The sequence below is a fragment of the Panthera onca genome, chromosome B4 (genome assembly GCF_046562875.1).
Source record: "Panthera onca isolate mPanOnc1 chromosome B4, mPanOnc1 haplotype 2, whole genome shotgun sequence".
Lineage (NCBI taxonomy): Eukaryota > Metazoa > Chordata > Mammalia > Carnivora > Felidae > Panthera > Panthera onca.
The window spans coordinates 132891345-132905888 of NC_138345.1; the positions used below are offsets into that span (position 1 = coordinate 132891345).

At 42.2% G+C, this 14544-nt stretch overlaps 1 protein-coding gene across 11 annotated transcripts in view; it reads left to right on the top strand.

The window, feature by feature from the left end:
- Nucleotides 1–14544, top strand: part of TNRC6B (trinucleotide repeat containing adaptor 6B) — a 249515-nt gene that overhangs the window by 62745 nt on the left and 172226 nt on the right. For 6 of the 11 annotated variants that reach the window (XM_081796269.1, XM_060659480.3, XM_060659487.3 and 3 more), the window contains exon 3: nt 5720–5810. The exons of 3 other annotated variants lie outside the window; for them this stretch is intronic. Coding sequence is in view for 5 of the 8 variants with exons in the window: in XM_060659480.3 (XP_060515463.1) it covers nt 5766–5810 (45 nt within the window). In the remaining 3 variants the exon portion in view is untranslated. Of the gene's footprint in view, nt 1–5719; nt 5811–14544 lie in introns of those variants that run through there. 2 more of the 11 variants (XM_060659474.3, XM_060659494.3) reach the window with 2 other exon arrangements.

Here is a 14544-nt window from a genome sequence, read left to right on the forward strand (position 1 = left end):
TGCCCAAGATTACACAGCTAATAAGTGACAAAGAATACTGATTTTGCTCCTTCAAAGCCAAAGCTCATTCTGCTACACCACTCCAGCTGAGCCCTGGGTGGCATGTGGTAGGGACCCAGTAGATATTTATTGAATTGATATCTATTGCAATTTAAATAAAAAGGACTTTAGTTGATTCAGTCACGCCTACATAGAAATATATTGAGTGTCTATTAAATTCCAGGTATACAGTTTTAAGCAAACTGTGTATACAGACATTAATGAGATACAGTATCTGGTGTTAGAGGGTTGACAGTCTACTAAGGGAGGCATCTATGTAAGGAAGTAAAGTCAGTGGCATGTTATAGATCACGTACTAGATTTCAGACAGGATCCGCTGGGGACACTGAGGAAGGAATCACCAGTTCTGCCTGGTGGTGGATCCGGAAACACTTTGTAAAAGCTGAGTCTTGAGTGATGAGAGTAGGTGTTCTCTGGCGGTACCCGGGGAGACAAAGGCAGAGGGAGTGGTACAAGCAAAAAGATGGAAACCAGAAACAATCTGGCATATTCGTGAAGCTGTAAGTAGTTCATTACGGCTGGAACAAAGGGAAGAAGAGGTCTGGCCCACAACACTGGAAGACACAGGTGAGGGCTGGATCCTGGAGGGCCTTGAAAACATTAACATATTTGCCAACTTTTAGAGAAGACCTGGCACAGATGCTGTGTGATGTATGGTTTTACTCATATCTGGTCATTAACACTTGTCAAGTCCTGTCCCATGTGCGCTGAAGCACTGCCAGGTCATGACTGTCGGTCACTTACCATGGATGGCAAGCTGGTGATAGCTCTGAGGTGAATCATGTGCTGAAGCAGAAATCAAATGCTTATGTTGTCACGTCATCTTTGACAACTTTACTACCACTTGTACGCCCCCTCCAGGACCTTTTCACACAAGTGGACTTTGCCTTGACTTTTCATCAGTCTGGTAACACTGATACACTTGGCCCCTTTGTCACTTCACAAGTGGAACCCCTAACTCAACCATTTACTAAAGGGCAGTAAAACTCAAGTAGACACGACTATAAGCCTTGGCTTCAAACAAGAATGTCACCAAAGCTTTTTCAAGAAACACCTTAAAAATATTAAGAATAGTTCTAAAACCACGCACGCACACACACACACACACACACACACACACACACATAGTAAATTAAAGAAAGAACAAATAGAAAAATAGGTGTTGATATGACATATAGTAAGTAGACAGATACATGGTGTTAATCAGGAAAGATTTTTCGAAATAAAAATGGACTGGATGCTAGGAGGATAGAGGCTGATTGGCAGTGAGGGGAAGGGCTTTCAAATGTGGTGTGGACTGCATAGATAGAAATTAAGTTAGCAAGTTGTGTGCAGAGAATAGGAAGATTTTCTGGAGTGAAGTGGTATAGTGGGTGCACGGGGAGTAGCTAGAAATAGAGCTGAAAAGTTTATGAAGTAAAAGTCTGCTATTCATGTTATGGTAATGGGACAGTTGGGAAAATCAGACTGATGCAGAGGAGAGGTTCTGAAGCGGAGAAGTTCCAGATATTGGTTGGAATTGAAGGGACCTGATAAAAAACATTCTCTCCACTGCCTAAGTTCTAAACCACAGACATAGAGGGTGAGGGAGTAAGGCAGGTGGAGATCAAATTTTCACTTCTATTACTAATAAAGTTGACATAGAACTGGCTCGTTTCTAACACCAAGTCGGTTTTCTAATACTCAGCTCTGGAACTTAACAGGTTTCTTTACCCAACAGCACTATCAGGGATAGACCTGCCTCCTAGAAGAAGGGAGGAGCGGAGCAAAACTAAGGCCCCCACAGGAAAAGGGCTGGAGGAGGGGCACGCCCAGTCTCCCTTCCAGACTCAATGACTGGACAAGTCACTTCACCCTGACAGCCTGCGTTAGGGATATAAGGCCAACAGTAGTAAAGGGATATTGCCCCCCATGGAAGGAAACATTGAGAGCCAGCAAGTTTTCCTCCCCTAACCCATGCTGGCTCTTGTCTCCTCATGCATTGGTCTGAAGTAGTAATCCAGGTCTTGTGAGGTGTGTCCCTCCTCTCTAGGGCAGAGGGGGTCTCAAGACAGTCCTGCTCCCACTTTCAAGAGGACAGCCCCCCACTACCACCCACTCTTCTCTCGGGTATTCTCTTGGGCAGAATTGATGAGCCAAATAGATTTTGCCCCCAGGTACCCTAAAAGGGATCAGAACAGTATATAAATTAACATCAACTCCCAAGGGTCAACAAAATTGTTTCAGCACTGTCCCCACAGCCACCCAGTTAACAAAGCACTGTCCTGCTCAGGAGCAATAATTCCTGATCAAATTATATTCCCAGAACGCAGTACTCAGTCTTACTAAAGGCTGTAGCAAAGCCACGGTGGCATCCGAGGGAGGGATCTGAGAATCAATTTGAAGTCTGGAAAAGATGGGAAAGTGATGTCGTATGCAAAAGTAGTGAATATCCCAGGCGATACTGGATGATAAAGAACCTGTAAGGTTCTTTGATCTCCACCTGCCTTACTGAGGGAGGGAAGACGGCTGAGGTCCTCTTGTTTGAGCCTCTCCAAGGTATCCAGTTAGCCCACACCAGTGTGCGCCATCCATGACGTGGACACTTCCACCCAATTTGGAAAACTCTGCCAGCAGGAGGTGAAATTTGGAACTGGGCCTTTCCTATGTCTGGAAAAAACCCAACCAATGTACACTGTCTTCTGCTTTAAAGATTAATCCTTGAAGCATCTCCTTCTTTTTGCAATATTTAGGGATTTATAGTAGTGGCAGCCCCAGGTACCAAGTTCCCTCCCTCCCTCCCTCTAGAAGTTCCCTGTCTTCCTGCCTCTTAGGAGTATAGTGAGAAACCTCTTCATTTCCATTGCCTGTGTAAGCCGAGCACAAACAATTCAAACGTAGAACCTCACTGGTTTCATAGCACGTGTGCTGTTTGAAATTCAGCTGCCTCGCAGCTTATGCACAGCAAATAATTGTTCCCCTCGTTAATATCTAAAAGGCCTGTATGAAGAAAGTCTCTTTTCCCTAAAGTCTAATCTTTGCCTCAGCCATGCCTGCTTAGGAAAAGCTGTGCCTGCATAATTCAAGGTCAGGCAGCAGCCTTCTGTACTTTGAGGCCACCCAAGCCTGCTAATGCTCTATTCCCTTTGCTGAGGCCAGCACGGCTGGCATTTGCTTGCTAGGCCAGAGTGGCCGATGTAGGCTGAGGCCGCTTGCACGGCTGACATTTCGATGAGCTTTTCAGTACCGTCGCCGCCGCCTGCCACCACCACCACGACTGACTGTGGCCCATTTCTTTGCTGCCGCCAGCAAAGCCCACGTGCCTGGTGTATGCCGTCTCGTCTCTATAGAAACAGCCACTTACCTGAAGACAAAGTTACCATAACTACAGTCACCACTAATGTCAAAATACAGTGTGGCTGGTGGTTTGTAAGCTTCTAATTCAGCCTCAGTAGTGTAAACCTGGTATTTGACAGTAAAAACTCGTGTGGCCTGATGCAACCTCTGCAACGGTAAAGCATGTTGCTCTCTCGCTAAAGACCAAGGCCCAAAGTCCTGACCCGACAGAAGCCTTAGAAATTCCATATGCATTTTATTTCACTCCTCCAATTTTCCTTCATGTGTGTTTACCAAAACTCTAGTTCCATGCACCAGATAGATAGTATGGTCTTTGAGAGACCCAGTAAATAGCACTCTCTTTCCCTTGGCTGAGTTCTGTATCAGTTGAGAAATCAGTTAAAAGAGTGGGGCATTTATTACTAATAAAGCTATAGTGGGGAATGTGGCTTACATCTACAGGCAAGTGAAGTTCCTAGCACTGAACAGGCTTACCTAGTCCCAGGCAATTGTGAGGGGCCTTCATTTAGGGGAACTAGCACAGAGGAAAATGCATGCTCCTTGGGGGCAGCTGGCTTCCAAAAGGAAGAGAGAAGGGCTGACCTCACAGGCCTTGTTTCTCCTTCTGACATTAGAAAAGATCCATTGGGATGGGACTTGTGGAAGGTGGAGAGAGGAGCCAGAGGGAAAGCTCGGGAGAAGCGAAGGAGGGTTCCTCTTTTCCAGCACATTAAAATGGAAATGGCACAGAAATCATTGGGGTGTTTTTCTTCATCAGCTGTGCTTGTAATGTATCATCTATGAGATACAGTCTATTTCTGTAAAGCAGAATGAGCACTTAAGGACATTTGTGAGGCAATTTGCATACGACATCTTTCTAGGTAGGTTACTGAGTGTTTCCGGTGCTATTAATTTAATTTTCACAGAAAGAACAAGTTTGTTTCTGCACAACTGTCATTAACAGATGAGGGGCAAAACCAGCTCAAGAAAGCCTGTTTCACTTGCTGGAAGCATGTGTTTCCTGCAAGGAATGGGCAGCGTCAGTTCGTCTGGAGTGAGTGAGGGGGGATGATTAGCAGACCTTCCACTGTACCAATTTTACGGTTCATTTCGTGTCCCATAAATACACATCGGTTCCCAAAAAACCCCATTAGGTGAGCACAGTAGATTTTTTGATGCTCTTCTCCCACCCAACAGATGAGGAAACAGATTCCCACACCAGAACCACGTTACCTGCCTCCCAAGGTGCTGCGTTTATCAAGAGATTCTCTGCCCACACACAAGATAGTATGTGCCAAGCTTCTTTCTAGCTTTTAGATTTTGTAGCTATGAACCTTTTAAAGTATTAGAGAGGTTTTAAATTATTAGTTACCTGTATTACATGGAGATTTGTGTCAGTTTGAGTAATTATTGTTCAGTAATTACATATTTAATGAATTAATTTGAATGTTACATATGCTTTTAGTAGTTTCCTTTTGGTACATTTTAATTCATAAAATTTTAACCAATGATTCATTTTATTCTTAGGGGAAAAATTAGTACTTTTTATTGTCTTGCCCTAGGATAGCCCATTCTCATGTAAAAGTAAATTAACTGATACTTAGCTTATTAAGCAAATTCTCTTAAAATAAAAACGTGGGATCAACCATTAGCGTGTACCCTTATTTCAGTTATAAAATACAGTGAGGGGCGCCTGGGTGGCTCAGTCAGTTAAACGTCCGACTTCAGCTTAGATCATGATCTCACGGTTTGTGAGTTCAATTCCAGTCTGGCTCTGTGCTGACAGCTGGGAGCCTGGAACCTGCTTCGGATTCTGTGTCTCCTTCTCTGTCTGCCCCTCTATTGCTCACGCTCTGTCTCTCTCTCAAAAATAAATAAACATTAAAAAAATTTTAAATATATATACCATGAATATTGAACGTAAACTATAAACCCAGGAAACCTGGACAATCTCAACGGCTTATAATGCTGTGCAGACGGGCCCACTTCTTAGGTGGACGTCCTTTCTGACAGGTCACTATTTGTGCTGTATGAATTGCTGAAGATTTTCACTATCACGTCTGCCAAAAGTCAAGAAAAAAGAGGAAAGAAATCTAGAACTGTGTAACACCCCAGTGCCTTAAACCTTTCCTAACTATCCTACCGTAAGATGGTGAAAATTCCCTCTTACCTCTCTGCTTTCTTTCTTACCGAAGATGCATGGGAGTACTTACACGCACGTGTGTTACTTACGCTCATCACTTCACTGTATCTATGGTCTTGGTGATACAATTTCAATCTAATCTTTGAAAAACCGATTTTTTCACTGAATTCCTTATTTTTTTTCTCTTCTTACCTCTTCCAGGCGGTATTTGTGTGTTTCTGCAGAGTTTTGCACAGAGTCTGTTCCAATGCAAACCAATGAGGGAGAAGTGTCGGAAGAAAGCAGTTCCAAGGTCAGTGGACTACTGAAGATGCAAACGGTTGGAGTACGAATTAAAAACAGAGGCAGAGGAGTGGGTGTTTTGTTTTAGGTGAATTTAGGAATTAGCTTGATTTGGATTCAAACCTAACCGAAGGTTGAGAAGATTTTTTTTCTTTTTGATCTCCATTTTTCTTATGCCCCATGAGCAATTTAAAACAAATTTTACTGAACTCACAGAGAACTTTATGCTTCATTTGTACAACAGGAGCACTTTATCTTTTAACATTTTATTGTGCAAGTTCTATATTCTTATTTTAAAAATTAAAATGAGTCAGAAGTATTTGAGGTAAAAAGTAAAAGCCTGTCCCTTATTCCTGCCTCACAGAGACATTATTTAGACAGTTATTTTTAAATTATTTAGACAGTTTTTTAAAAATTTTTTTAACGTTTATTCATTTTTTGAGAGAGAGAGAGAGAGAGAGAGAGACAGAGACAGAGCACGAGTGGGGGAAGGGCAGAGAGAGAGAGGGAGACACCCAATCTGAAGCAGGCTCCAGGCTCCGAGCTGTCAGCGTAGAGCCTGATGCGGGGCTCGAACTCACCGTGAGATCATGACCTGGCCGAAGTGGGACGCTTAACCAACTGAGCCACCCAGGCGTCCCATAGACAGTTTTTATTATAAATGTTTAAACAATAATTTGTTAGGTTTGGTTTTTCAAACTAGGGCTTGAATGTCACCATGTGTTTATGTATACCTCTGTGTCTGACTCCGTGTCCTGACTCATTCTCTACCTGGTCACGTGGGACCGTCAGTATCACCTTCATGTCTCTCTCCTTTCAAAATTGTCCCTAGTCCTTCCTGGGCACGCCAAGGGTATCTCACCCTGTGTCCTGGACAGTGCCCAGCACCTATCGCTTCATCTGCTGCCCTGGACCTTCCTGAGGGGAGTCTTTCTGTTGCTGCCAGTGCTCCTGGAACTCTCTGTGGGAGGGCTTTTCCCTCTGGTCACTAGAATGCAATTTTGTATGACCTAATCGCTTTCTTGCAGAGACTTCAGCTGATTTAGTAAAAGCCGCTATTGTAAATACTGAAAGAAGACAAGTTGACAGAGTTATTATTAATGTAAAACTTCAGAAGCCCTTGAATCCTTTGGAGGCACAGTGACTATTTCTTATATTTTTCCCAAGGACCACTTCAGGGCTTATTTAATTTCCCTGCTGTGTACGTAAGAGAGAAAATTGAATAGCGCTAACACAGTTACCCATGAATCTGTCTTATTGTTCCACACTTTAGAAGTTAAATATGAAAATTATGTTCTGTAAAAAGTCTTTGATGACATATCAAGAAATCCAAAGGCGAGGAAATGTACTTCATTGGCCTGATTCCCTTAGAAAGAGACTCATCTGATCTAATTTATTTAGTATTTATGTGCCCATGTTGTCACACGGATCTGAAAGCAGATACTATTTTGTCTGTTATATGTGGCTTTGACTCATTGAATGCAGTGATCAGTTTTCTTAGTGCCCGGTCCATATTATACAGTGGAGCTGTGCTTTACTAGGGAAATTCCAGTTCTAGTGTGGATTTACAGACACATCCTGGGCTATAGCTGTTTATTTATGTTTTCTCTTTTATTCTTTTAAAATGAGGTATTATAAAAAATGATACACATTTATAGTCACTTAATTAATTCACAAACACTTATGGGATGCCAGGTATGTGCTGATGTCCTAGGTGGCATGCAGACTTACATAAGGCAGGGTCTCTGCATGTTGGGAACCTCTGGTCTCGTTGAGGGAGTTAACCATAGCATAAGGGTGACGATAGTGGTGTTAACTGTGGTATTGGCAGCTGGGTCAGAGCAATGAATTCCTTCTGGAAGGAAGCTTCATGATAGAGGAGGTAGCGCTTGGGTTTTGTTGGAAAAATAAGAGGTTCTTTGTTTTTGTGGGTTGGTGAGTGGTGGATAGGAATAGGAAGGGCACTTAAGTAGAGTGAACCCTACGTAGCACATGTAACTGTTCATGAAGTCTAATAGGAGACAGTGAAAAGGTTTGAGTGTGTTTTTTAGATATCTTGCTGTGTATTAAACCACACCAAAAATTAGTGGTTTAAAACCACCATTACAATCTCCTGGGCAGAAAAATTCTGATTCATTTATGTAGATTACTTCACCCTCAAGGACGAGGAACATAACTTCCCCTTCCTTAAGTGTGGCTTCACACAGTGGGGAGCCTGACCAGCAGCATCTCGGCCAGGTGGTCAAGGTCTGCATCGACAGGATAAGTCATGGTTATAGATAGGATGGACCTTTGATGTGATGTGCTGAAATGGCACCTTACTTCAGTGGTCTTCTTCCCCCAAACCCATTACCCCACCCTAATCCTGAGAGAAACATCAGGCAGATCCCGATAGAGGGATGTCCTACAAAACACCTGACCAAGACTACCCTCAGAACTGTCAAGGGAAAACAAGATATGTCTAAGAAACCATCATAGCCAAAAGGAGCCTAAGGAGACGTGACGATGAAATGTAATGCAATATCCTGGATGAGATCCCGGAAAAGAATAAGATTATTAGGTAAGAAAAGAGAAAATCTGAATAAGGTATGGATTTTAGCTAATACTAATGTGTCATTATTGGCTCATTAATTGTGACAAAGGTGCGGAGATAAGATTAATAATAGGAGATACATATATGGGAAATCACTGCAGTGTTTTATCGTCTCTCGTGATCTGTGATTCACTGAGCTCTATAGGGCAGTTCTGCTCCAAAGTGGTATTGGCCGGGGCTGTAGTCATCCGGAGGACCAACTGGCTAGAAGTGTCCAAAATGACTCACTCACATGGCTGGCAGCTGGCAGTTCGGCTTGAGGCTGTTGACCTGAGCATCAAGGATCCTCTCCACGTGACCTCCGTACAGGGCTTGGGTTTCTCACAGCATGGCGACTGGGATCCAAGAGGGAGTACTGCATGCATGCAGAAGCCACAGACTCAGAGGTCACACAGCTCTGTTCTCTCTACCTTGTGCTGAATTAAAGCAAGTCACAGGGCCTCCCCAGATTCAAGCCGAGGAGCCCTCTCAGGGGCATTCCACCTCTCAATGGGAGGACTGGGAGAAAATTTGAGGTCATCTTTCATCCACCCCATAGTGATTAGAGTGTTGGGTGCCAGGTGAAGAGAAGGGAATGACAGAGACCATTAGTCAAGATTGTCTTAGGCTAAGGAGGTTCAAAAACAGGCAACAGATTTCTAAAGCATGGAGGTGAGATGTGCATTTTACTTTTGTGATTTGCTCTCATAACAACTAGTGTTGATGTACAGGAAAGACTAGAATATCTGTATCTTGATACTCAAATTCTCTAAAGGAAGAGAATCTAATTGACCTGGCCCAGCCTGTGGCCTGATTTCCATTGGGTCTTGAGTTCTCTGAGTAGGATGGCAGGGACCACAGATGAAGAAGGAGACACCATGAAAGGACACGTGAACCAGGAGGCAACAACCAGCCCTCCTAGGACAGTCCCCAGTCAATGCTGATGTAATCTTCCACTACATTTCTTACCAAGGACAGACTAGAATTTTTAATTTCAGCTCCACAGCTATTTTTCACTTTCCATTTAGTATAATTTAGGTTGATACTCTAAACGAGTTGGTGTTGGCTTACTAGTTGTAGAAATTCTGTAGCTACAGGCTTGGAATGTTTATTTTTTAAGCGAAATCTGGCAAGCATAGTAAAATCATCATAAAACGGAGCAGTGGAGGGTTTTTGATCTTCTTCTCTGTACTTCTTTGTGTAGTTAAGTGTTTTATAATAAAAACAATAAAAAGACGCTCTCGAGTTTAAGAATTATAGCTATGGATTTAAGCGCCCATGTGTCTTTATTAATTACCATAAATAAAAAACACTTACTGAATCAGGAAGCCAACATTTTAGTTATAATATTCTCTTTATTGTTCTCAGAGGTAACAAATGAATAAATGTAGTCTTCATCTACAAAGGATAAAGTGATCTGTTGATTGGCTTTACAACAAAGAGTTCAATGAGGTGATTTAGACTGTCTCTTGCTTAAGTTTAGGATCCCTCCATCTGAGACTGAATCCTATTTAACAAATTATAACAAGATTTTATGGCTTTTGGTATTTGAAGAGCAGACTGGGAAAGAAACCATGCAGGATAAGTATTTTTCCCATTTGTTTTCCTAGCTGGCAAACAACATAAATTAGATTGGATTCCAGGTCTGGCTCCAAAGTCCATGCTGACTTCAGTCCTCCATCCTGAAGAAGTTAAATGCGGAGTAATCGATTCTGATTACTTCTATCAGAGAAACTTCTTAGATCGTTCACCTGGGTGTGCTAGAAGGCCTACAAAGGGAGTAGGTGCTTTGCGCATTTGAATAATTCATATAGGTTTGGTGTGGACACAGGCTTTCATTTCTCTTGGGTGAATAACCAGGAGTGGAATTGCTGGGTCGTATGGTAACTTTGTGTTTTATTTTTTGAAGAACTGCCAAACTGCTTTCCAAATGGCTTCACCGTTTCCTATTCCCCCCCAGAAATATATGAGGGTTCTAATTTGTCCATATCCTCACCAGTTTATTATTGTATGCATTTTTTATTCTAGTGGAATACTGTATCATTGTGGTTTTGATTTGTACCTGGCATGCTTTTTAAAATGGAAATGAAAAAAATAATAATAAAGTGATAATAAGATGAGGGTGACCAGGCCCCACACTGGACTTACTGAAAGAGGATCTCAAGAGTTGGGACCCTGGGATCTATTTTTTTTTTAATTTTTTTTTTTTTTAACATTTATTCATTTTTGAAAGTGAGAGAGACAGAGCATGAGTGGGGGAGGGGTAGAGAGACAGGGAGACACAGAATCCGAAGCAGGCTCCAGGCTCCGAGCTGTCAGCACAGAGCCCGACATGGGGCTCGAACTCTCTGACTGCAAGATCATGACCAGAGCCAAAGTCGGATGCTCAACCGACTGAGCCACCCGGGCACCCCTTGGGATCTATATTTTTCACAAGCACCCCTGGTGATCCCTAAAGCCAGTAGTACACAGATCATGGCTGAACTAAGGGGCCCTCAGAGGAGGCAGAAACCATGAATTCTTAAATTTACCTCTGAAAGATGAGACCTATGCAAGCTTCATAGTGGGGTTCCATCTGGGGAAGGAGGATGGAGATTGAATTTGGAAAGGCTGGCTACAAGGGGGGGGGGCGCTCAACTCTTCACTGCACCTATATTTTTATGTCTTTACAAAAGAGATGGGGGAGGGGGGGGCCTGGGTGGTCCAGTCGGTTAAACGTCCGACTTGGGCTCAGGTCATGATCTCACCGTTCATGAGGTCAAGCCCCAGGTCGGGCTCTGTGCTGACAGCTGGGAGCCTGGAGCCTGCTTCGGATTCTGTGTCCCCTTCTCTCTCTGCTCCTCCCTCACTCATGCTCTGTCTCTGTCTCTCTCTCAAAAATAAACAAACATTAAAAAAATAATAAACATTATAAAAAAGAGATATCTGAAGCAAATGCTATGAAGCAAATATGTTAAATCTGAGTGGTGGTTACATAGGTGTGTTTGTTATTTTATTTTCTGGACTTTTTTCTATATCTTAAAAATTTTCTATAAAAATAGAAAATTCTGCTTTCTCTGTAGCCCCAACCATCACATTTGTATTCCATTTAGCAAAAAAAAAGAGAACTCGTCACTTCCCTTGGAAGTTGCACACTCAACTGTGCTTTTGTATTTCTTTGACCAGAATTTAATGGCATGGCCACAATAAGCTTCAAATGATGTTAGAATTTGTGTTAGCTAAAATTTCTAGGTCTTGTTGCTAAAGAGGAAGTGCTTCAGTGTCTCAAAGTCAACCACATTATCCACTACACTGCTTTTATACTGGTCTTGCCCATCCTGTAGTTGTACAATTGGTTTTTTTTTTTAACTTTACTTACTAACTTTGAGGAAGAGCATGAGCAGGGGAGGGGCAGAGAGTCTCCCAAGTGGTCTCTGCACCACCAGTGCAGAGCCCAGTGTGGAGCTTGAACCCATGAATGCTTGAGATCATGACTGGAGCTGAAATCAGGAGTTAGAGGTTTAACCGACTCAGCCATCCCAGCGCTCCTGATTTTTTTTTTTTTTTAAGTAGACTCCACGCCCAGTGAGGAGCCCAATGCTGGGCTTGAACTTAAGACTCTGAGATCAAGACCTGAGCTGAGATCAGGAGTTGGACGCTTAACCAACTGAGCCACCCAGGCACCCCTACGATTGATTCTTTTAAACCTAAAGTATAAGACTTCAGAATTTTAAAAAAAGGTTTTTCAAAAGACTAATCCAGTGAGGGAAAGGAAGATCTTTCAACAGATGGTGCTGGAGCAACCAGGTAACCATATGGAAATACATGAACCATGATTACTGTGTATGTGATTATGTGTGATTACATCACACATAAAACCTAATTTGAGATGGATCATAGGCTGAAACTGTAAAGCTTTTGGAAGACAACGTAAGAGATGTCTCTGTGATCTTAAGTAGATTGTAAAAAGCACTAACCATAAAAAAGAATAGTGATTTAGGGTCGCCTGGGTGGCTCATTCGGTTAAGCGACCAACTGTGGCTTAGATCATGATCTCGTGGTCCATGAGTTCTAGCCCCACATCTGTGCTGACAGCTCAGAGCCTGGAGCCTGCTTCAGATTCTGTGTCCCCCGCTCTCTCTGCCCCTCCCCTGCTTGTGCTCTGTCTCTTTCAAAAATAAACATTAAAAAAATTTTTTTTAATTCTTTAAGAACAGTTCTTCAGTTGAATTTCATTACAAAAAATTAAACATCTGCTAATACACTGACAACATTAAGAATGTGGAAAAGCTACGGACTTGGAGAAAACACTTGCAATACATTTATCTAATAAAGGTCTCATATCTAGAATATATATAGAATTCCTAAAAATCAATAAGAAAGGTAAAAACTCTGGACAAAAGACATAAATAGATATTTCACAAAATAAGATATGCAAATGGCCATAAAAATAGGATATTCAACATTATTCACGAGGGAAGTGTAAGTTAAAACTAATGTGGTATTACACACTCACCAAAATTTGAAAGATTGGCCATACCAAGTGTCAAAGAATGTGGAGCAACGCAACTCTCGTACATTGTTGGGAGGAGTATAAACTGGTGTAACTACTTCAGAAACTTTCTCAAATCTCTGATCAAGTTAAACATATGCCTACCCTATAAGCCAGATGTTCTGCTTCTAAGTATGTACCTAATACACATGACTGCATATGTCCACAAAGAGACGTGTGAGAATATTTGTGGTAACTTTATTTGTAACAGCCCCAAACCAGATATAGCTTAACTGTCCATCAACAAGTAAATAAATAAATGAATTATAGTATGTTCAGTGAAATACTACTAAGCTTAAAAATTAGACTTTTGAGGGGCGCCTGGGTGGCTCAGTCAGTTAAGCGTCTGACTTCGGCTTGGGTCATGATCTCACAGGCCATGAGTTCGAGCTCTGTATCGGGCTCTGTGCTGACAGCTCAGAGCCTGGAGCCTATTTTGGATTCTGTATCTCCCTCTCTCTGCCCCTCCCCCACTCACACTCTGTCTCTCAAAAATAAACATTTAAAAAATTAGACTTTTGATTCCCATAAAAACATGCATGAATCTCAAAAACATTATATTGACCGGAAAAAGATGGGAACAGAAGTGTACATTCTCCCAGATTCTAATTATATAAAGTTTATGAACATGTAAAACTCATCCTCAGCGATAGAATCATTCCCCGGGGTGTGTATGAGAGTATCCAAGAGAAGAGGCTTGTGGGAGTATTCTGGGGAGATGGTCATCTGCTGTCTTCATCCGTGGGGTAGTTACACGGGTACAATTGTATCTAAAATCCACTGAGCACTACACTTACAGTTTATGTATTTTTCTGTGAATTGTACCTCAGTTTAAAAGAGACCAATATTGGGAGCTTCTGCCCTTCCTCTTAGTCTGCTAAGACCATCTTGAATATTGTTCCTGTCATCCACTGTATTAGTTGTCCTTAGCTTTATAGTTAGGAAATATATATGCTTTCCTTTCTTTTTTTTAATGAGATTTTATTTATTTATTTATTTATTTATTTATTTATTTATTTATTATTTAATGTTTATTTAGAGAGAGAGAGAGAGAGAGAGAGCAGGAGTTGGGGAGGGGCAGAGAGGGGGAGGGAGTCACATAATCTGAAACAGGCTTGGGGCACCTGGGTGGCTCCGTCGGTTAAGCGTCTGACTTCGGCTCCAGTCATGATCTCATAGCTTGGGTGTTCGAGCCCTGTGTGGGGCTCTGCACTGACAGCTTGGAGCCTGGAGCCTGCTTCAGATTCTATGTCTCCATGTCTCTCTCTGCTCCTTCCTGGCTTGTGCGCTCTCTCTCTCCCTCTCTCTCTCTCAAAAATAAACATACATTAAAAAAAAAAAAAAAAATCTGAAACAGGCTTCAGTCTCTATGCTGTAGCACAGAGCCCAATACAGGAATCGAACTGAGGAACTGTGAGATCATGACCTAGGCCAAAGTCGGACACTTAACCAACCGAGCCATCCAGATGCCCCTAAAGATTTTATTTTTAAGTAATCTCTACACCCAGCGTGGGGCCCAAACTCACAACCCCAAGATCAAGAGTCTTATGCTTCACCTACTGAGCCAGCCAGCTGCCCCTGCATGCTTTCTTTTAAAAACATGGATAGGATTTAGCAATTAATTTGATGTGGAGGAAAAAG